Below are 24,698 nucleotides of genomic sequence, written 5' to 3' on the forward strand. Positions count from 1 at the left end.
AGGGAAATATATACAAGATCTTGTGGTAACTCACAGAGAAAAAAATGTGACAATGAATATATCTATTTTCATGTATAACTGAAAAATTGTGCTCTACACTGGAATTTGACACAACATTGTAAAATGATTATAAATCAATAAAAAATGTTAAAAAAATAATAAATTATGGTCATTCATATTACAAAACACCATGCAGTACCTAATAGAAACATGCTGGATCTATAGCTATAGCTGTGGAAAGATCTCTAAGACATAATGCTAAGTGTGGGGAGCTGGGGAAGTCAAATTACGGAATACTATAGTGGTTATCGTTCATTCACAATGCTCAAATTTTCTGCAACCACTCTCTCATACTATGAATCACACCTTTCCAAAGTAGACTAAAACAACAAAAATAACAATAAAAACTACATTACCCAGACTCCCTCATAGCTAGGCATCTCACTAAAGTATATGGCTAATAACTACATGGCCTAGAGTCTGTCAACCAGAAAACCCCAGGTGTTAGAGCTGAAGAAACAGTCTGGCAAAGGGTATCTCTGATTAGCTTGGGTGGCAATAGAGGCAGACTGAGGTGAGACCACGGAGGCTTCTGGATCAGAGACAAGGTGATGTGCTTTTCTCTAGGGGTCAGTGGCTGCACCAATCTTGCATCAAGCCAGCTCTCCAAGGGGCTTCTGGGTTTTATTCCTGAAATAGTTTGGAAACTGCTTCTCCAGACTATGATACTCTGAATATCTTTATCCCTTCATAAATCCCTTTCTGGGTAAGTTAGCTAGAATGGATTCCACTGTAAAAAATTAGAAAATGTTCATATATACAAATGGTAACCATTTATGAACTTTATGAGTTCATAAATTTATGAACTAAATAGCACTACATATTCAGAAAAGGGTCTGAGGGCCTGTAAGAGCACATAATACCCTAATGCTGAACTCTGAAGAGGGAAGTGGGATTGATATGTACATGAGAGGAAGGGGTACAGGAAGGCTCTTCCTTTTTCCTCTGTATATTTCTTTTTTGTTTAAATATTTTTATAATAACAAATAGTTATACAATGTAGGGAATTTTTTAATAATTTAGAATCTTAAAAAAATTAAAAACTGATACATCCCTCTCAGAGATGCCTGCCATCCTAATTAAGAATAATAGTTTTATGGTACTTAAATAAGGAATTTTAAGAAAGAACAAACTGAAAACATTCTGTGGTACATACATACATACACAATTTCATGTATTCTAACTTACATAACATAAAAACCTTGCATTATCTTGGAATAGGGAAGGACTTTCTAAGCATAACTCCAAAGGGAAAGATAACAATATTTAACTACATAAACAAAACTTCTGAAACCTTAAAGATGAAGGACAAATTGGAAAAAACAATCTGAAGCATATATGGCAAACAACAGACTGATATTTTCAATATATAAAGCATTCTTACAAATTAATATGAATATCTTAATTTAAAAATGGGCAAAGAGCATTAGCAGGCAATACATGCACATTCACACACACACACACAAAATGGGCAAAAAACAGTAGGATGTTGAATCTCACTGAATTTGTTTATCAATTAACAAAATTTGGTAATATCTAGTACTGAAGAGAATGTGGAAAAAAGGACAGTCTCAGACACTAGATGAAATTCTAAATTGTCACAAACTTTCAAAGGGTAGCCTGGAATATATAACATTTTAAACATGTGTTCTATAAACAAAGCAACTCTACTTTTGGAAATGTATCTTACACAAATAAATAGAAAAATACACAAGAATGAAGACATTCGCTGAAGCACTGTTTATAATAGCAAAAACTGGACAACCTAAATATCTACTGTAAAAAAATTAAACAATCTAATGTTCAAAAATCCACAGTATTTCATGATATTGCAAAACCATGCAGCCACTGTAAATAAAAATGCAGATCCTTACCTATTAGCATGAAAAGATATTCTTTTCATGAAATTCATGAAAATTTTATAATTAAGTAAAAGGCAGGTAATGAAGTAGCATGTTTCTATCAGTATTAAATACAAATTCATTGTATATGTGAATATTTACATAAGTATATATGCATATATATATTATACATGCATATATACGCACATGTATATCTACAAACACATACGGCACATATTCTAGAAAACAGGTTTGAAATATTATATACCAAACATGACAGCTAGTTCAGAATAATACAATCATTTGGTGATTTTTCACTTTTTTCTTCATACTTTTTTGAACAGTCTGAACTCTTTACATATGACTATGTATATGTTTTATAATAAGTAATAGTAAGAAATAGTTTCATTTTTTAAACAATACAGAGCAATAAAAATTACCTTACTAAATACCCATGCCTTTACCATATATTTCTATTTTTCTTACCTTTAAACCTTCAGTTGGAAGTCTATAACCAAATCTTGCTGGAAGGTCATCAAATGTCTGAGATGCATTTTCAAAATTATACTAAATATAAAATTAAAAACAAGTTACAACCAATGTACACATAACATTAAAATTAAAAACTTTATTAAATTATTTAAGTTGTCATGTCTGTAATTCTCATTTACTGTCACAGCTTATCACCATAAAATCAATTTTGTAAGTGCACATCCACTAAAGTAGAAAAGAATATATGCAATTTACTAGATATACAACTGCTTAAATTGGATTCTGATTTCATATAATTATTATTAAACAACAGCAATAACTCTGTAATATTAAACCACATATTGTTTTTCTCAGTTTTTCCCCTCAGACAAATTCCCAAAGAATTTCTAGATAGATTGTTTTCCAGCAAGAGTTCCACTTAATTTTTTCCATATTACAAGGGTCTAATTTAATAGAGATTTACAGGATTTCTGGCTCTACCTATGAAAGATGCCTTTTCCCCAGAGAAAGGAAGAACATCAAATCATATTTTTAAGGCACTGCCATTTTTAAAGTAATCTGAACATTTTTATCTAGAGCTGAATAATGAAAGGACCAAATCCAGTGAAATACATACATATAGAGAGTTAAAGGTATTCAAATTCCAACAACTTTTCCTTCCTTATATAGATTCCTATGCTACAATATTTATCAGTCCTTTACCAAAATAGAGCAAAACAAAACAAGAATCTGTTGTGCTTATAGAAGACAACAGTAATGATAATTGTGAAATGAGGTTGCTGTATTATTTAAGATGCTATAGTCAATCTGCTTTATGGAAAACAAGAAAAACAAGTTAGATAGATGAAATTAAGAAAAGATAGTAAACAAGTAACTTCTGAAACACAAGAGAAATTTATATGATACATCAGAAGTTAAGATAGTTGTCCGTAAACTGTAAGCCAAATTCAGAAAAAATAGAACACCTTGGTTTGAATACAGATTAAAAGGATGGAACAAAGCAAGAGTGTTACATATAGAGAGCAAAAGATGGAAGAATCATGCAAACCTTAAATATTCACAAAGCATGAATTAGGTCACACATCCAGATTGATACCTATGTTGTCCCTAAATCAAACACCTACTGGTGATCCCCACTGCAGCCTCTTGTGTCATCTGCCAGAAACACGCAGATAAATAGCTCTGCAGGTTAACAGCAAATTACAGCTGTGTTCAAATGTAAATACCTCGAGTCTCTTCAACAGAGCAAGCAAACATTGGATCCAGACACCTTCCATCTGTCAAGTTCCTCTGTTCACTCTCAACTCAGGTCCCGGTAACCACATAGTTACCAGGGAAAGCTGATGGAGCATAGAGACTGCACAAACTAATAACAGGTAACATAGGGTTCAGATAGTGTGGTTCTTGCATCCCACCTGCATCTTATCCTAAGCGTCTTAACATACCCATCTTTTACCTATGCTTCTTACCGTATGTTTGCAATTAATTCAATGCATTGTGTGATTCAAGCATCCGAATTTGATCACTGTACCTATCCATTCTGTTACCTCAGGATAACCAGCCTGGCAGTATACCTGGAGGCCAGCACTGCTTCAGAGTAATTTCCTACTTCAGAAATAATCACATTTACAGAATGCTCTACGGTTTACAAAGTGCTTTAAGAGTCATAAAATGCTTTTATGTGCATTACCACAATGTATCATTTAACCTCTTAATTAAAACATCTTTCTTTAATTGATTTAATTAATTTTCATCAGCTTTGTGTTGAACTTGAGAAAGTCATTTAACTCTTCCAAGGCCAAAGACACTACTATAAAATAAAGAAACTGATCTAGATCAACACAGACAAACCAAAAAATATACATATATAAATGTGTACAGGCAGTACTTTTTTTAAAATGTTCTTTTAAAATCAGGAAATGGAAAATCTACAACTGTACTAAAGTATTTTATCACTTCCTGATAGTGAGGAGTTTCACTTTTTGGCTAGAATTTCAGAAATAAAATATCTAGCTTGAACTATAGTACCTTTAACACTGGGACTTGGAATAAGTTGTGTTATTGAGTGAGACTCATTTTGAAACTGCTTTGTCTTTCCCTAAGAAAACAATCATTACTTTGCTCATGTTGCCTCTTACAATCACATTGTTTTAAAACAAAACATGTTCCTATCATATACAAGACAAACAGAAACATCTTTAGTACAAAAGTGGTTTACTTTTTCAATATGAGGGAGTTGCTATTCATGAAATTAAAGCATACTCACTGTTAAAATTTTTAAAGTAGAAAATAAAATTACTCCTCTCTGGAATTTTACACTCAGTGATTACCATGTAACAGTTTTAATCTATTTATTTTGAAAAGGTCTTTTCTTTGACTGAAAATCTTACAGGCCAGAGAGAACAACTGATTCTTACAGCTGACTTAGGCAACACTTGGCTTTCAATTATAGAAATAAAGAAATATGAAAGAAAAAAAATGGTCTTTTCTTAACCAATTCTACTCTTTGACAGCAGCCTTAACAGAAGGTTTAATACAATTTAGAAAGTATAAATAGCTAACAATTATGAACATTTATGACATCATTCTAAACACTTGATAGGTATTCACTTATTAAATCCTTACAACAACCCTATAAAGTCAGCCACTGTTACCATCATCCTCATTTACAGATTGACCACAGAATGTTGAAAATAACTTAAGCTAGTAAATAAGAAGAACCAGGATTCTAACCCAGGCAGTCTGGCTCCAGAGCCCAGGCTCTTAACCCAGTGCTCTACACTGTCTCTTCTACAATTGCATTTTCATAAATAAACTGAGACTCAAGAGATGTTAGGTAACTGCCCAAGGTCATGGAGCTACAGAGTGGTAGAAATGGAATTCAATTCAGATTGTAATTCTCATTGTGGGAACTCTTAACTACCAAGCCATATAATCCAATCCATTCACACTACCGACCACTGGGTGCCTCTCTCCTAACTCTGCCCACTGAACCCACAACCAACTACCAAGCAATGATAGCTCTCTGACAAATCTCTACAACAGAATCAAAAGGTAGGTTTGGAGTAAACCAATATTGGGTTGTTTGACTCTGAAACTAAATAAGATGGATATTACTTCTCAATAAGATCATGGCACAGCTCAACCCTAACAAATCGCTTGTAGTCTATGGACCTTGGAACATTCAACATTGTTCAGATTGTAATACCTCTGCCAATTCTAAAGTTCCATGTTTCTAGACAGAAACCTATATAATTAAAAACTTCACATTTCCTTTTGGGTCAAAGGAAAGAGCAACAATGAAATAAGAGGTGAAAAGAGAATAAACTGCTAACAGAAATAACAATAATCTAAAGTTCCAAGGAATAAATAATATTAAAAGAAAATATGAAAGAACTAAAATTCCAAAGAAAAACTATTAATCAGTTCAAATATTACTGAATTCCTACTGTGTAACCCTCACTAGGTACCAGAACCATCAAGTTTAGTAAGACACAGCCCTGCCTTCCAGGTACTCATGATCTAGAGATACTTACTGACTAGTCAGCAACACACTCAATAGTAGCATCTCCACAGCCTCTTAGAACTCACCAACTAGAGGACAAATATTGTTGTCAGGGAATTAATAGTTAAGTGGGGGAATGCAAGTGCCAAAAATACAATCATCAGGCATACAAACAGTATGACTAAAACTGACTTTATCTTTTCAAAAACAGCATCCTAATACCCATCTAAATGAAACTAGAATCAACCTGATGTCCAATTTATTTAAATTTTATTACTACAAACTCAGATTTCAGGGGTATTCTTACTCAATTAAAAGGAGCTAATATTTTCTACCTCTTGACTCAGCCCCTTTGAATGACTGTTACCACATCCAGTTCCTCTGCCTCAGTATTTAGTTCTCCTTTTTACCAGTTACATAACTTCACAACCCATCCCCCCACCAGCTCTCCCTGCATTCCTGTCAGCCTCTATCTTTAGCGTCAGCATAAAGACCAGATTTAAGCAGCTCCCATGCTAATAATTCCTTCGCTAGATGACATCACCACACATTCCATACCCACCTGCCTGAAGCACAAGGCACACTGCTGGTAAGAACTGACTGTTCTCTAACATTTTGTTTTACCTCTACATTAAATAATACAACTTGGGCAGTCTCATACACTGCTTGAGGGAGTGAGTGAAGGATGATGAGAATAATTATAATGAAGACAAAACAGATAAAACATTTACCATGTGTCAGATACCATTCTAAGCAGTTTTTATTTAATCATCACTACAATAATCCAGTTTATAAATTTTTAAAAAAGAGGCATTTATAGTGGGTAAGTAATTTGATCCACATCACACAGCTAGTTAAATTCCTAGAGCTGCCCACTGAAACATTATTTAACTTATCACACAGCTGAACCATAGAATAACAGTTCACTTCAGGTAAAAAAGAAAGAAAGAAACAAGGAGTGGCAGGTGTTATTAACAACTGAGGGAAAGACAGAGAGAGAGAGAATGAAAAAAAGTAAAGGAGAAAAGAGACACAAGGAGAACTTCATTCCCTGATCAGTCCACAAATCCTCTACCTCATTTCAAAGTCAACCTAAGACTATTCCAAGGATTTGGGGGACCAATTTAGAGAAGAGATTTGAATAGCAATGGACTCAGTCCTTAAAGGTTCTACTTTCACTCCATCTCAAAAAGATCCAGACTATTCTATAAAAATCTAATTAACCAGTTCTTTACCAAAGAGAGTGACAGAGGGTAAGAAATCTCATAGGGATGGGATTTACTATGCCTTCAAAAAAGTTATGGGATAGAATCCAGCCTGGCTCTCCCAAGTTCTACAATGACTCTAGAGCCTTCCACAAGTACTGCAGTATGCAGAAGCATGGCTAAGGACCACATTAAGCTTTGGTCAGCCACAATTCTGGCCCTTCTATTTCTCACCTAATATTATTAAGCAAATCGCCTACAAGCCACCCCCAAACCGAATAAATCCTTAGCAAAATAAAATACCTAGAGTATAGGCGTACACACATACACACACCACACACTTACAGATATAGTTAACTCTTCTTCTAACTTCACAGAAATGAGAAATAGGAAACATATACACTTCCCAGTGTAGAGGACAATAAGACAGTAGCCTAGAAAGGACTATAAGGTTTTGAAGAGCAACCTTCTTCTTTAAAAACTTTTCTATCCACCATCAAAGATAAGACCATTATGGTTCTCTTCTGACTCACTGACGTTAATTTTAGGTTGAAATTTTCTATGGACTTATTGCACAATTTTTTAAAATATCACTGTCAAGTCATTACAGATATACTAATTACCAACAAAAACAGTAAGATTCTACATTAAACACACAGCATGCAGATACATACGTGCGTGAGCACTCAAGAGTACACACACACACTCAAGAGCAACAACATTTATCAGGAACTTATTGTACATGAGGTCTTAAGAATCAAGGCAATAAAAAAATGGGCAAGGTCTCCTACTTTCAAGTAACAACTATGTGTATATATGCCTCTATGTTTGTACATAAACACCTTATAAGATTCTATTATTTTGTTATTGTATAACACCCATCATTTAAGACTTCTTTTAAAGCTTTTCTTTAAGGGATGTTTTTAGACATGAACAAATTTTACTGTTTAAATTTAAAATTAAATTAATTTAAATTTAAACTTTACTTACAGCTAAAATGTCCGCTTCTACAGGCAGTAGGTTTAAGAATGCGAAGAGCTGGACAGTCAAGATGGTATAGACTTGTGTGGCCGACAGCATGAGCATCCCTATAGAGAGCAGCATCTTGATGCAGAATCACCTGGGAGACAAGCAGATAAGTAACAGTAAGTTCTGGTGCTTTGTCCCTGAAAATAAGATATTTGATATATTACTTCCTGTTGTCCAGAAATGTCTCTTTTAATTACAAACATGGATTAACACTAAAATGAAACTAGTATTTCAAAAGCATAAGAGTTTACACAGATTTGGACATTTAGGTAAACACCCAATGTTAGTCAGTACCTACATAACTCATGGTGACTAAGTTCTGTGTTTTAACCACAAAAGAAAGAGCCTCCCACAGTTTTCAGTTTGTCTATTAACTCAATTATGGGAAAAACTAGATTTTAATCAAAATAATAATTAAAAAACACACAAGCACTTTTGAAATAATTTTTTTTTCACAATCTTGGGGGGAGTGGGTATAGTTCAGTGGTAAAGCACATGCTTAGCACACACAAGGTCCTGGGTTCAATTCCCAGCACTTCTATTAAAAAAAGAGTGCTTACCAAAGGAAGAAGGGATAAATTAGGAGTTTGCAAACTCCTAATACTAACTACTCCAGATACAAACTACAATATATAAAATACATAAACAACAAGGTCCTACTATGTATATTCCATATTTTGCAATAACCTATATTGAAAAACAATATATATAACTAAATCACTATGCTGTACACCAGAAACTAACATACTGTAAATCAACTGTACTTCAATAAAAATTTTTAAATAAATTTTAAATGTTATAACCTTAAGGAATTTTGATAATTCTTTAAATATAATTCATAAATTTACATGTAAATTTACTTTTTATTTATTCTTGAATATTATACCCCCTCCAAAATAGCCACTTATTATAAAGTAATCCTTTTTGTCCTTTCCCTTCTAACAATATATACATCTTAATGGCAATAGTGCAGCCACCTCTCCCAACCTCATCCAATTTTCTGCATGAGTCCCTGTCTATCTTACAGCAAAAAGATACAGTGAAAAGATTAAATGTTAAGCAAGTAAGTATCAAAATTCCCATTGGTAAGCCTCAATCAATTGTATAACATACTTTTTAAATGATGAGAATGACATTTGCAAAGACAAGGGCCTTTATAATGAATTATTTTATTAAATCCCACTAACTCATGTAATAACAATTTTGATGATGATTGCTGTTGCTAAGGCTGTGGATTTAAAGACTACCATACAGACTCAAACTCTGACATGTACGGAAAGAGAAATTCCCTTGAACAATTTTTGAACTACCATCTTACAAAGTCATTTACATCAGAGGTTAAATAAAGGTGGAAAGTATGTTAAATGTATAGATTTGTTCCACAGAGACAGAAAGTAAATTAGTGGTCGCCTAGGGGTGGGGGTAAGAGTAAGGGAGAGAGGAGGGACCGACAGGAATGAGGGATGACTGCTCACAGATATGGGGTTTCTTTTCTGGATGATGAAAATGTTCTAAAATTAGATTGTGGTAATGATTGCACAGATCTATAAATATACTAAAAATCACTGCTCTTTTTACTTCAAATGGGTAAATTTTATGGTTTGTGTATTATTATATCTCAACAAAACTCTTTTAAAATGCATAATTTGTTGATATTAGTTTCTCAGGTAAAATACATTTAAAATATACCTCTGTGGAGAAAAGAGGTAACATAGCAGGCCTGAGACTGCTATCCTTAGAAAGACTGCTTGCAAGGTTGGCTCTTCACTGACATCTGAGAACTTAGATTTCAGGATCATTCCCATCATTCCCTGATAAGAAGCCTAAATTCTGCAAACAATGTGGTTTATGTTGAACACCTACTTTCTTTCTGGGAGTCTGAAATTTTGGTACATGCTAGTTGGAGAGTGCCTACCTGAATAGCCCTCAATGTAAACCCCGGACCCTGAATCTCTAATGAGTGTCCCTGGTAGACATGTCACATGTGTTGTCATAACTCACTGCTGAGAAATTAAGCATATCCCCTGTGACTCCACTGAGAGAGGACTCTTAAAAGCTTACACCTGGTTTCCTCTCGACTTTACCCCATGTACCTTTTCCTGTTGCTGATTTTGCTTTGTAGCTTTTCACTGTAATAAATCAGTGTATACTGAGTACTGTAAGTTCTCTAGTGAATCACTGAATCTTGGGGTTAGTCTTGGGGACCACATTAGACAATTTCTGGGCAGAAGTAATACCATAAAAACATGGAAATCCTTATAAAATACGGTATAGCTGCTACTAAATTTTGCTAGGAAGAATAAATATGCAGTATATTGACCACTGACCTGTTTGGGAAACTTAATAAATTAAGACTATGACTCTCCTTGTAAAGTTTTGGAATCCCTAGCTATTTTTGGAAGGAGAGGAAGAGAGGGTTTATAGGGAAAATAACTCTAAGGATATGAATAACAATAATCATAACTATAACTGATCACTTACTAAGTGTCAGGCTTTGCTCTAAGCATGTTATTGAATTTAACTCATCTAACTCTAACAATACCCTATAAGGTATCACTTCATAGATGGAGAAAACTTAGGCCCTTTTAAGTAACTTATCCAAGGTCAAACAATGAATAATAGCAGAGCCAGTATTTGAACCCAAGCAGGCTGCTTCTGTAGTCCACATTCTAAAGCCCAACTGAAAACAGCATCAATTTCCAAGGTTGATGCTCAAAAGGCAGAGTAATGGACCTATGCTTACACACGTACTGAAGGGCTTCAAGCCAACACTCATGGCACAACAGTCACTGGATTATTTACTTCTTTTGCTCTGTGTGTGTGTGTGTGTGTGTGTGTGTGTATTTAATAATTGTAGTGGGTTTTGGTTATACTTTTTGCTTTTATTGTCTTTTTTAAAATAACACATTCAGGAGTTCTTATAATCTCTATTTGTAAAATTAATTTTTGTTCATTGTAGAAAACGTGAGAGAAATTAAAATCACTCATAATCGTCAAATAAAAGAATAACCAATATCCCTATTTTGATATATATATATCCTCCCATTCTTTTAGTTATATGTACATTCAATTATTTATTTAGTAAAACTGAGAATGTACTATACACGCTGTTTTGTTAACTATTCTTTTCACTTATTGCATTGTGAATATTTTCCTGATTCATTAACTATACTTGAAAAAAATCAAAAATTTCAAACCCTACAGGGGTTAACCTCCCCTCAAGAACCATTACAGACAGTAGTCCATGAGACTCTCTCGGGCTTCCATCCCTTTCAAACAATATTTTTTAACTCTATTTAAAACACTGGGTTCCCATTTATGACTCTGTTAATACAAAATGAAAACTACTGGTCTAAAACATGATGTATAATGACCACATGATATTCCATATAAATGTTCTATAATGGATTTAACGGAATCCCTATTGTTGGAGATTGAATCTCCTTCTATTTTTTCTACTGTTATAAATTCTGCAATAAATACTCTTATAGTTAAACCTTACAGGTACATCCTTAATTTTTTTTTAGATTAAAGTCATAGAATTGAGTGGTAGTATCGTAACTGTGGTAAGAAATACGAGATCTAGTATTAGGCAGAACTATGTCTATATCTTGGCACTGCCACATGCTAACTGTGATTTTGAGGCAAAATGATTAAACTGCTTCAACTGCAAAAGGAGATTATTTAGGATTTAAAAGATAAGTCTGTGGAATAAATTTAAAAATGCATGTAAGGGCTTAAAGCACCACTGGAATATAGGAGGAAAATAGTTTGGATGGTGATGTCAATAGATGAGACAGAAAATATAGGAGAACCACAGTTAGTGGAAGTGAGAACAATTTGGGAATTTCTTCACTTGATGTTTGTAAAACATTCCAGTGGACATGTAAATAGTGATAAATAGAGGTCAGGAGCTCTGCCCAGGACATAGGGAGATTTAGGAATTATCAACAGAAGATGTAACTAAAGTGATCTTAATATAAAAGTAAAAATTAAAAAGAGAAGAGGACTAAAGAAAACTCTGAAGAGTATCTAAATTTAAGACTAGAAAGAGAAAGCAGAGAAAAGAAAGACAAAGACTAATTTCATAAAAGTCAAGAAAGAAAAGAACTTTGAAATGAATGTGGGGGAAGGAAGGCAGTTAGTCAACAGAAGCAAATGTTGGAGAAGAGGCAAAAGGGCCTACAATTTTCACATTTCAGAGTCTGTCCAAACTAAACAGTTTTATTTTCCAGTAGCCCAGCAGGTGCCCTTGCTCTCACTCTGATCAACTCACTGTTTCCAAGAATGCATCCTATTGTTGCCAGCTCTAACCTTCATTCATGTGTTATCCAGAAACTACTCCACCTTCAAAGGAAAATTTAGGTGGATACTATGAATCCTATAAAATTGTATGCAAAATTTTATGTATGTATAGATATATGCAGTTTCTGTGAAAAACGTCTATGGCTGTTAATACATTCTCCAAAAAAATACAATAGGGGTTTTTTGTTGTTAAATCTTCCCTTCTCCAAGAAGTCTTCTGGAAAGAAAGGTTAACAAGCTTAAATCCTTTGATACTTTCTTCTAGCACTTACACTACTGGGTTGAGATAAATATAGACTGTCAACTGTACTGCTAGACAACATTATTTATTATAAAAATGACTTCCTAATTGGTGGAAAACATTAAAACTGGAAAACATTGTGTAGGTTAACTGTAAAAATCCTTGAGAACTACCAAGCAGGTTTCTAGAGATGCCTCCATTACCACCATCTCTGATCATACTTATTTGTGCCTACTATTTGACAGAATTCCACTACTAATTATAAACAAGTATTTTATCCGAAATTAGCCTCCTGACTCTGTCTAAAAGGTTTTTCAACTGGCAAATTCTCATTCTATTTTCTGTTCAGCCTGTACCACCTGAGATGTATTCCTGCCAAAATTGTTTTCACCAAATTCTAACAAGCCTTAGCTCTAATTTCAAGTTTATAAGAAATACTAGAACTAAGTAAGTAAGATAAGGTGGTGTGTTACTTGAGGGCATTGCACGAATTTCAATAAAATTAAATAGGATAAACAAAACAGTGCAGGGGGATGGAATGGGAGAACAGCAAGAGACTGTTGTACATTAAAAGAGATAAGAAACATTAAATCCAAATACAAAACACAAGGCTCAAGCAAACCAATAATAAAAATATAACTGACAAACAAGAGTGACAATGTGACCATTCAGGCTAGATATCAGATACATTTTTTAAAATGTTAATTTTCTTAGGCATGACAACAGTATTGTGGTCATATGAGAAATTCCTTATTTCTGGAGATGCCTACTGAAATGCTTAGGAATGAAATGTCACGATACCTGTAATTTACTTTAAAATTCTCCAGCCAAAAATAAATAAATAAATAAATAAATAAACCAAAAGACTAATAAATGTTAAATCTAGGAGAAGATTATTCTGAGGTTCATTACCCTATTTCTCCACTTTTCTATAATAAAAAGATAATTTGATAATTTGTTTGATAATTTGTATACTAAAAAGTTTTAACAGTGAATAAACAATTGTTTTAACTCTTCAGTGATCTTCTAGAAGGACTTCAGCTTCATTTTTTTCATTGTGGTATAATACACAACATAAAATTCACCATTTTAAACATTTTTAAGTGTAAAGTTTAGCAACATTAATTATACTCACATTGTTGTGCACAACCATCACCACCATCTACCTCCACAACTTTTTCATCTTCCCAAACTGAAACTCCGTACTCATTAAATACTAATATCCCATTCCTCCTGCCCCTAGCCCCAAGAAACCACTATTCTACTTTCTGTCTCTATAAATTTGACTACTTGAGTATCTGATATAAGTGGAATCATTTTTTGTCCATTTATGCTGAGCTTATTTCACTTAGCATGTCTTCAAGATTCATCCACATTGTAGCATATGTCAGAATTTTCTTCTTTTTTAAGGCTATATAATATCCCATTATTTGTTTTTACCATATTTGGCTTATCCATTTATCCATTAATGGATGCTTTGATTGCTTCTACCTTTTGGCTACTGTGAACAATGCTGCTTTGAACATGGGTGTACAAATATCTATTTGAGTACCTGCTTTCACTTCTTTGGAGTATATACCCAGAAGTGGAATTGCTGGATCATATGGTAATTCTATGTTTAATTTTTTTTGAGGATTCACCATACCATTATCCACAACAGATGCACCATTTTACATTCCCAGCAGCAACACACAAGTGTTCCAATTTTTTCACATCCTTGCCAATATTTCTTTTTTTCTGTTTGTTTGATAATAGTCATCCTAATAGGTATAAAGTGACAGCTCGTTGTGGTTTTGATTTGCATTTTTCTAATAATTCATGGTGTTGATCATCTTTTCATATGCTTATTAACTTTTGTATATCTTCACTGGAGAAATGATTATTCAAGTCCTTTCCTCATTTCAATCAGGTGGTGGTAGTCATTGAGTTGTAAAAGTTCTTTATATATTCTGCACATATTTCCCTTATCAGATACATTATTGAAAAACATTTTCTCAAATTCCATGAGTTGTCTTTTCACTCTGTATAGTGTCCTTTGATACACAAGTTTTTAATTTTGATGAAGTCCAACTCATCTTTTCTTTTCTTTTGTTCCCTGTGTTTGTAATGTCATATCTAAGATATTACTGCCACATCCAATGTCATGAAACTTCCCCCTCTATGTTTTTGTCTAAAAGTTTTGTATGTTAGCTCTTATGTTTAGGTCTTTCAACCTTTTTAAGTTAGTTTTGTATAGGGTTATAAGATGTGTCCAACTTTATTCTTTGTATGTGGATATCCAGTTTTCCCAATACTATTTGTTGAAAAGATTGTCCCTTCCCATTGAATGATCCTGGCACTCTGGTCAAAAATCATTAGAGCATATACATGAGGATTTTTCTCTAAGGTCTCTATGATATTTCATTGGCCCTTACGTATCTTTCTTTATGCCAGAACCATACTGGTTTTGGGGGGTTTTTTAATGGAGGTACTGGGGAATTGAACCCAGGACTTTGTGCATGCTAAGCATGTGCTCTACCACTGAGCTATACCCACAACCCCAGCACCATACTGTTTTGATTACTATAATGTTATAGTAAGTTTTGAAATCAGCAAATATAAGACCTCTGACTTTGTTCTTTATCAATATTTCTTTGACTATTCAGAGACTCTTGAGATTCCATATAAATTTTAGGATGGATTTTCCTATTTCCACAAAAATTTTCATTGGGATTTTGATACAGATAGCACTGAATCTATACATTGCTTTGGACAGTACTGACACCTTAACAATATTAAGCCTATCAATCCATGAACATGGGATGTTTATCCATTTATTTGTGTCTTCTTTAATTTCTTTTGGCAACATTTTGTAGTTTTCAGTGTACAAGTCTTTTGCCATTTCAGTAAGTTTATTCCTAAGCATTTTATTCTTTTTGATACTATTGTAAATGGAACTGTTTTATTACTTTCCTTTTGGGATTGTTCGCTGCGGCATATAGGAATGCAACTATTTTTGCACGTGGATTGTATGTGCTTCAACTTTGCTGAATTCATTTATTAGTTCTAGTAAGTTTCTTGTGGAATTCTTATTTTATGCATGTAAGAACATGTCTTCAAACAGATAATTTTACTTTTTCTTTTCCAATTTGGATGCCTTTTATTTCTTTTTTCTTGCCTAATTTCTCTGGCTAGGACTTCCAACACTAAGCTGAATAGAAGTGGTGAAAGCGGGTATCCTTTTCTTTGTTCTGATCTTAAAGGGAAAGTTATGTCTTTTATCACTGAGTATAATGTTAAGTGTGGGTGATTCATATATGGCCTTTATTATATTGAAGAAATTGCTTCTATAGTTTATTCAGTGTTTTCTATCATGAAAGGGTGTTGGATTTTGTCAAATGCTTTTTCCTGCATTAAATGAAATGGCCATGTGTTTTTTTCTCTTTGTGCTGTTAATGTAGTGTGTCATACTGATTTCTTTTTATACATTGAACCATCTTTGCATTCTAGGAACTAGTTCCACTTGGCATGGTGTAGTTAAATTTGGTTTGCTTGTACTTTGTTGAGGATTTCTGCATCAATATTCAAAAGAAATGGTGATCTGCAGTTTTTGTTTTTATTGTAGTGTGTTTGTCTGGCTTTGATATCAGGGTAAAGGTGACCTTACAGAAATAGTTAGTAATTGTTCCCTCCTCTTCAACTTTTTGGAAGATTTCAGAAGGACTGGTATTAATTCTTCTTTAAATACTTGGTACACTTGGCCAATAAAGCAATCTACTCATCAGCTTTTCTTTCTTAGAAGGTTTTTGATTATCAATTGAATCTCTTTCTAGTCATAGGTCTATTGAAATTTTCTATTTCTTCATGATCAATCTTGGTAGATTATGTGCTTCTTGGCACTTGTCCAGTACATCTAGATTATCCATTTTTTTTTCACTCTATCATTGTTCGTAGTATTCTTTTATCATCCTCTTTATTTCTGTAACATCAGTAGTAATGTTCCCTCTTTCATGACCAGTTTTAGCTGAGTCTTCTTTCTTTTTCCTTAGTAAATATAGCTAAAGGTTTACTAATTTTGATCTTTTCAAAGAACCAATTCTTGATTTTGTTAATTTTCTCTTAGTGTTGTTTTTAAGGATTTGAGCACCATGGCTAGCACATGTGATTATCTGTATGTCTTAAGAGCACAGATGTCAGTTAGTCATCCAATGCAGCTCTGGTAATTGCAAAATTTTAAAATTTCCCCAAGCAGCACAGTAAATCCTAACCTCACATTTAAATCTGTGACACTATCATGCAACTCATCTATACAAAATTATATTCTAAACTTCATTTTATAGATGGGGATGCATTTAGTAAGTGTTTAAGACCAATATTACTTTCAAGAAATTCCTTTCCAAATAACTTTCAATTCTAAAGATGACTCACATTTTGACATCAACTAGTTCAGTGCCAAATAACACTCATAAAACAGCTAACAATCTCCGTAAGAAAAGCTCTCAGTAAGCTCATATTCCATTGGTTCTCCAGCTAGATTCTTGTGTATCACTGGATGTATCACTGGGATTTCAAAAGCTTGACCAAAATACTCCACTGCTAAAATAATGGTTATCTTTTCCTAATTTGAAAAAAGATTTAATAGATAGTAATTTCAATTTATTTTTCTCCATAAATGTATCTTATACTACTAAACACATCGAAAGAATATATGCTATGGCAAGCACTAACAGAAAATATGCCTAAACAGCTAGTTAACTATTTTAGTGTAAAATTTATAATAGCCAAATACATTTCACTAAATAGGTTGATCCAGCTATTCTATTTCTGGGTATTTATCCAAAGAATATGAAACACTAATTCAGAAAGATATATCCATCTCTGTTTACTGCAGCATTATTCACAATAGCCAAGATACGAAACAACCTAAGTGCCTTTCAACTGATGAACAAATTAAAAAAGATGTGGTAAATATATAGAATACTGCTCAACTATAAAGAAAAAAAAAAGATGAAATCTTGCTATTTACGACAACATGGACAGATCTAGAGGGTATTAATGCTGAGTGAAATAAGTCAGATGGAGAAAGACAAATACCATATGATTTCATTCATATGCAGATTATAAAAAAACAAATGAAATAAATAAATAAATGAATGAATGAATGAATGAATGAATGAATGAGAAACCAAACCAAACAAAAACAAACACACAGCTGCAGAGAACAGATGAGTGGTTACCAGACGGGAAAGGGGTTGGGAAAGGTAAAATGGGTAAAGGAGTCAAATATATAGTGACAGATGGAAACCAAACTTTTGGTGGTAAGCATGCTATAGTGCATACAGAGATCAAAATATCATGTTGTACACATGAAACTTATATAATGTTATAAACCAATGTTAGCTCAATTAAAAAATATATGTATCAATATAACCAAGAATATTTCTTCTGTTAAGTGACAAAAATCATGTCCTATTCTTCTCCAAAACATAGCCTCCCTTTTCCTTATGCAGATATAGGCAATGAGTTGTCCTTTTTGATACTAAACATTATTGAGCAATATGCATTAAAGTAAAATTAATAAATTTTGGCATGTACATATAATGTAATTCTCTACAACAATGAAAACAAGTGACAGCTATATGACCAACACAGATGAGTTTCACAAGAATAACCCTAAGCAAAAAAAGCAAGTCACAAAGAATGCAAAAACTATGATCTCACTCATATGAAGTCCTTTAAAAGGCAAAATGGACGATATTACTTAGAAATTCACAGTTAAGAGGTAAAAATATCAAGAAAATGAGGACATTATCATTATAAAAATCTAGATAATGGTCACCTCAAGGGTAAGAAAAGGGAGTGTGATCAGGGAAAAGGTGCTTCTGGGATGCCAGCAACATTCCATATCTTGACCTGGGTTGTGGTAAGATGGGAATTTCGATTATAATTGCTTTTAAGCCATATACAAATGTTTTATGCACTTTCCTGTATCAGTGATATCTAACCATTTTTAAAAGGAAAAAAAATAAAGCAGTCTGCCATTCAAAACAAGATTTTTTTGTTTTGTTCTTCTGACTACATGGAAATATTATGAAACCTAGCAATCAGCAGCCTACTGAGCTCTCACACACACTAAGCAAGCCAACAAATAAGCCAACTATTAAAACTAGACTCATGTCCAATCCAAAGTTATATCTTCTCTTCAGTGGACATGGGATCTAGTCATCTGTATTACTCATATTATTAATATGTACTCTAATGATTCTTACCACCAGAGAAGTTTAGAAAATATGCTTTAGTCTAGTAAAAGCACCTATCACCCAGGAGCCTGTGATAAAAATAAATGTTCTCAGGCCCCTACCCTGGAGATTCAGATAGAAAGTATATAATTTTATTTTTAAAAAATGTCCCCTTGTGAATCCATATGATCAAGACAAATTTAGAAAACAGTTCTCAAGCACAGATTGCCAAATGGCATACAAAGTCATTATTCATAAACTTCTTGCAAGTCAATGAGGGATGGGGTAGAGGGTCAAAAATTAGAAAAAGGTTAAAAAAAAAAAGATAGAGAAATAGAAATGCTAATAAAAATACACTTCATAGTTCTCTCAACTACCACTGTTGTCACCAATGCCATAGGTGCCAACTCCAGCAATAAGCTATGCAGCAAACAAGAAAAAGGCAATTGACAATTGGTTTCATAGATATAAGAATCTTAAACATCATTTAGGAAAATACGCCAGAAAATTCTGGTTTTCTAGGTTATCAAAAATATGCCCAGTATACTTCAAAGTATCAATCTCCTGAACCAGAAGAGTTTTTGTTTTGTTTTGTTCTTATGATACTTCACACAACTATCAGCACCATCACTGTAGACAAATCAATAGAGAACTTTTTAACTTTGTGCCAGGCACTCTGTTAAACATCTGACGTGCATGCTTTTCCATCTAATCCTCAGAACAACCTTGTCAAGTAAAACAAAAACAAAAACAATGCAGGGAAAAAAGTAACTTGCATTATCATTCCAGTTTCCCTATTTTAGGGGTCTCAATTTCTATGTGTAAGTACTAGAGATGGACTGAACAAATGAACCAATTCCCTCATCCTTTACCCCTACCTGCATTCCTCTTTAATTTGTGCATAATTTCTGAACAAGAAGTTGAGCATGCCCAATGCCCCACACACTTTGGGTGTTAAGCACGAAATTTAGCCTACTGTGTTAATAGTAGAAGAGTATGGGGCACCAGATCAAGCCATTCCCACTGATGATAACAATTATTTCTTTAAAATATCACCCTAGAGCTCCGTTCTTGGCCTTTTCTGTGCACCACACTGTTCCTTGGCAAATGTCTGCAACCTGCCTACGTATCTACCATGCCTCATTCCTCTTAATCCCCTCTATGTTTTTTATTTCTCATAATAGTCGTTACTTTCTATCAGATTATAATTTGCTTAAACGTTATGTTTATTGTTTAGTGTCTATCTTTGCTGCAAGAATATAAACTCTTCCAAGATAGTCATCTTTATTTAATGGATATATCACAAGTATCTAAACAGTGCCTGGCACTTATTAGGTGCATAGTATTTGTAGAATGAATACACACATGGCTTTTCCTCATTATTATCTTCCGCAGAACCTCTGAATATGGCTACCTCAACTACGGTTAAAAATATTTTTTTTCTAAGACCTTAACATTAAAAATATTTCATGTATACATTAAAAATATGCATAAATACTATGAAACAAACATTAGTTAATATGGACACGTAAACTCCGGGTAGTGGGACTCTATGATTTTTATTTTCTTTATATTTATCTGCATATTTCAGAATAAACAATTAAAACTTTCTAAAGGCTATTTCATTTCATATAATATATACCAAATAAAACCCTAGAAGAAAATACACAGAAATCTTAACAGAAATCTGTTCCATCTATTCAAGTTCTCCAACCATTTTATATCCCTCTCCAGCCAATTTTTTTTTAATGAGCAACAAGGTTTTATAATTCACAAGTCCATTCACAATCTGGAGAAGATGAAATGATTTCTTCTTAAGTGAAACGTGTAATCAAAAAAGAGTGAACAAAAGGCAGATCTTGAGCTGTGCGTTAACAAACCCAAGCTGTCATTTTCTCTCTCTAAGCACTCAATTACATTCAAAAGATTTCATCCTACACTACAGTCCTTATAGTTATCATTTTTGCATAAAGGTCAAATGTAGCAGCCATTTGGGCTCCCAGGCATATGTGTCACTTAGCAACACCTCACAGCCAATCACAGATTATAGCTGGATTAATTGTGAGGACATGGATTACCAGCATCCCCTTTCCATTAGTAAGGAGCCCAAAGGCACAACCAAACCAATACCAAAACTTCAAATTTTTAGTTCTATTTCCTAGAACCACTCCAGGCACCAATTCTGAATCAACAGTTCAGTCAGGAGAGAGAAACTATACAGTAAGTTAAACAGAGGATGTATATCATAGATAATAACTGAACTATGATAGGATCATAACAATAAAGACATAATGAGGGATTCCAAGGGGCAGGAGAGAGGGATTCCCAAGGGCCATGAGGGAGCCTCTGGGAGTAACAGATATGTTCATTAACCCCATTATGGTGATGGTTTCACAGTTACATAAATATGTCAAAGCTGATTAAATTGTGCACTTTAGATATGTACAGTTTACTGTATGTCAGTAATAAGTCAATAAAGCTGCTTTTAATTTTTTTACAAAAAATAATGATTAAACTATGATGGCAAAGTGACGTTGCCAGGCAAGAAGGAAACAACCCTCTGGAGTACAGGCAAGTTGAGGCTGGTGGGCAGGCGTGCAGAGGTAGTCAGGACACGGCTGTAGGCACAAGGCCTGAAATGCACAGTATCCATGTCAAGAGAACTGCAGGAGACAACTCCCCAGGCCACAGGCAGGCCAAGGTTAGCGGGCAAGCGCGCAGAGGTAGTCAAGGCACTGTAGGCATGAGGCCTGAGGTGTACACCATCCACTTCAGAAGGGCCGTAGCAAGGTGGTCACGAGGTCTGGACTGGGGCTGCAGGATCAGTAACAGCCTGTGTACTCTGGGCACATGGCTGAGGCAGACCACCCCCAGATGTATCTACTGTGACAGACCATGCAGCAGGAGCGGGGTAGGGGCCCGGAGGCGGGGTGAGGGGAACACAGCTCACAGAAAATAGGAGGGAAAAATCCCCTCCTCCAGTAAGTTCCCTCTGGCACTCTGTGCCCTCCAGCACCGAGTAAAGCTTAACATCATGCTCTTTGTGAAGGAGAAATGCTTAAAGTCTAGTCCATTACTACAGAGTAGGTACCGAAGAGTGAGTTTGGAGCAGGAAAAATAATAAATTGATAATTTACACAATTATCTTTCCGTTCTTAATGGTATTTAGATAAGGCAGTTTTCCTCTCACTTAACAATAGGGAAAAGAGGAAAGTGAATATATGGCCACTGGAGTGTTACCATGGTGCAGAATCTGAAAGAGGACCCATAGTCTCTGAAGTATCATTTACTTTTAGAAGTCACACAAATCTAGTCTAGGCTATTACCCATGTACGTTTTAAAATAAAAAAAAAAGTTTTGAATTATACAACAATTGATTGTTATGCTTATCAGTTTCCAGAGGCTGCCCACATTCCATGGCTCAAGGGCCCCTTGCTCCATCTTCAAAGCCAGCAATGCTACATTGATTCCTTCTCACATCACATTATCCCAAACTTCTTTTCTGCCTTTCTTCCACTTTTATGATATCTCGTGATTACACTGGGCATATTTGGATAACCCAGGGTAACATTACCACCCCAAAGTCCTTAACTTAACTATATCTGCACAATTACTTTTGCATATAAGGTTATCATATTCATAGGTTGCAGGTATTAGGATCTTTAAGGGTCATTATTCTGTCTGCAATAGATTATACCATTTCTCATCAAATTTTCAGTTTATTCATTTATATTAGTATGGAAATATGGATTACTGTTTTATTCAATGGACTAGAATACATTATAGTAATTATTATTTTGATGTCCAATTGTCCCTAATTTAGTCTAAAGGAGGCTCATTCCAATGGGTTTTTGTGTCCACAGAAACAGACTCACAGACTTAGTAAACAATCTTTTGGTTACCAGGGAAAGCGGGTGGGAAGGGATAAATTTGGGAGTTTGAGATTTACAAATGTTAGCCACTATATATAAAAATAGATTTTTTTTTAAGTTTCTTTCGTATGGTACAGGGAACTATGTTCAACATCTTGTAATAACCTTTAATGGAAAAAAATATGAAATGAATATACGTATGTATATGCATGACTGTGACATTGTACTGGACACCAGAGACTGACACATTGTAAAGGACTGTATTTCATTAAAAAATAAATAAATAAATAACATGTGCCCATCTTTCTTGAGCACTTCTTTGTTTTCTGGCACAAGATTCTCCAGTCCCATCTCGTACTTTCCTTACTATAACCCTAAAATCACCCATTTCTCCAAGACTATCCTTGTTTGTAGGAATCTTACACGAAAGTATTTGGTGGGTATAGAGCATCAGGTCAACAACTTACTCTAAATGATTAAGGGGAAAAAAAAGTCTTCATACAATTCTTACAACTTTTCTGGACACTTGTGATTATTTCAAAATAAAAAACATGATTATATTAATCAACATAATGTCTTCCAAAGCATATCTAAATGTTAGTAGTGCAGATGATTGAAAATTCACCAGCCATAAAAATCCCTGCGGTTTCTCTCAGAACCTGATAAATTGAATGTGATTTTAAAGTATACCTGTAAAGACTGTAAGAAGAGCTGTAATATAGGGATTGAAGTTCTAATCCTGGGTCCATCATTTACTGACTTAAGTTAATATCATTGTAGTTAGCTTCTAATCCTCATACATCATTCATTATATTGCTATTTAATAAAGTGTTTGATTTTTTTCTAATACTAAAAATAATGTTCACTGGAAGGTATAAAGAAAATATCAATTACCCATAATGTTAACATTCACAGATAACGTGAGTGTTTGTCCTCATGTGTTGTAGTTCATTCTCACAGGTTATAACATTATCCTTACTCTCCCAACCTCACTTTCAGCTCTCTTCCTCACTGCCATCCATCTGACCCATAGTGGCCCAGCTCACCCAACATACAAGGCACAAACAGCATTGTAATATAGAATTTCTTAATCTCTAATATCCTATTCAGTATCACTCATATCATTCACACTGGTTCTGCTTCTCTGATTCCAACCACTAGTAACAGTCTTTTTTCCATGTATATTTTATATTATTTGTATATTGTACTATAATTTGTATGCTTTTTAAAGTTGTATCATTTTTCCTTGTTATTAAAACTCTTCACAAACTACTTTGTTAATAGCTGCTTAATGTGACATCATATGGCTAAATCATGACTTAGTCTAACTACTCCCCTACTATCTTCAATACTAAGTTGAATCCAACTCCTGCAATTACAAATAATTCTATGATAAATATAAATCTCTTTCCACATTTCTGATTATTTTCTTAGGATAGATTCCTATATATGGAATCACCACACCAAAGGAACATTTTAAGACTTTATACAGGTTGAGCTAGTCAAGATGGCAGAATAGTAGGACCACAAGCTCACCTCTCCTCACGACTACAACAAAACCACAATTGACTGCTAAACAATCATCGGGAAAAAAAGATTGGAACCTAGCAAAAAAAAGATCTTCTTAAACTGGAAACATAGAGAGGAAACCACAGCGGGACATTAGGAGGGGCAGGCTCTCAATACAATTGGGCCCCATGCCCCCCAGGTGGGCGACCCACAAGCTGAAGAATAAATAAGTGGCAGAGACCCCCTCCCCCTACAGGAGTGAGAGCTCTAAGCCCCACGTCAGGCTCCCCAGCCCGGGGTTCTGGCACTGGAAAGAGAAGGAGACCCCAGGTTTTGAAGGCCAGTGGGACTTAACTCCAGGAGCCCCAGGGGACTGGGGGAAACAGAGACCTCATTCTCTTGGGAAGTGTGCTCCAGGTCC

General features: G+C 34.4%; 1 protein-coding gene across 3 annotated transcripts in view; it reads right to left on the reverse strand.

Moving 5' to 3' along the window:
• The window catches only part of RNF13 (ring finger protein 13), a 115,890-nt gene that overhangs the window by 81,123 nt on the left and 10,069 nt on the right, over positions 1-24,698 (reverse strand). For all 3 annotated transcript variants that reach the window (XM_010970393.3, XM_074369647.1, XM_010970392.3), the window contains exons 2-3: positions 8,094-8,223; positions 2,388-2,468 (exon numbers count right to left, since the gene is read on the reverse strand). In XM_010970393.3, coding sequence (XP_010968695.1) covers positions 2,388-2,468; positions 8,094-8,207 — 195 coding nt within the window. In that variant the 5' untranslated portion in view covers positions 8,208-8,223. The remainder of the gene's footprint in view (positions 1-2,387; positions 2,469-8,093; positions 8,224-24,698) is intronic.

The sequence above is a fragment of the Camelus bactrianus genome, chromosome 1, assembly GCF_048773025.1.
Source record: "Camelus bactrianus isolate YW-2024 breed Bactrian camel chromosome 1, ASM4877302v1, whole genome shotgun sequence".
In the NCBI taxonomy this organism is placed as follows: Eukaryota; Metazoa; Chordata; class Mammalia; order Artiodactyla; family Camelidae; genus Camelus; species Camelus bactrianus.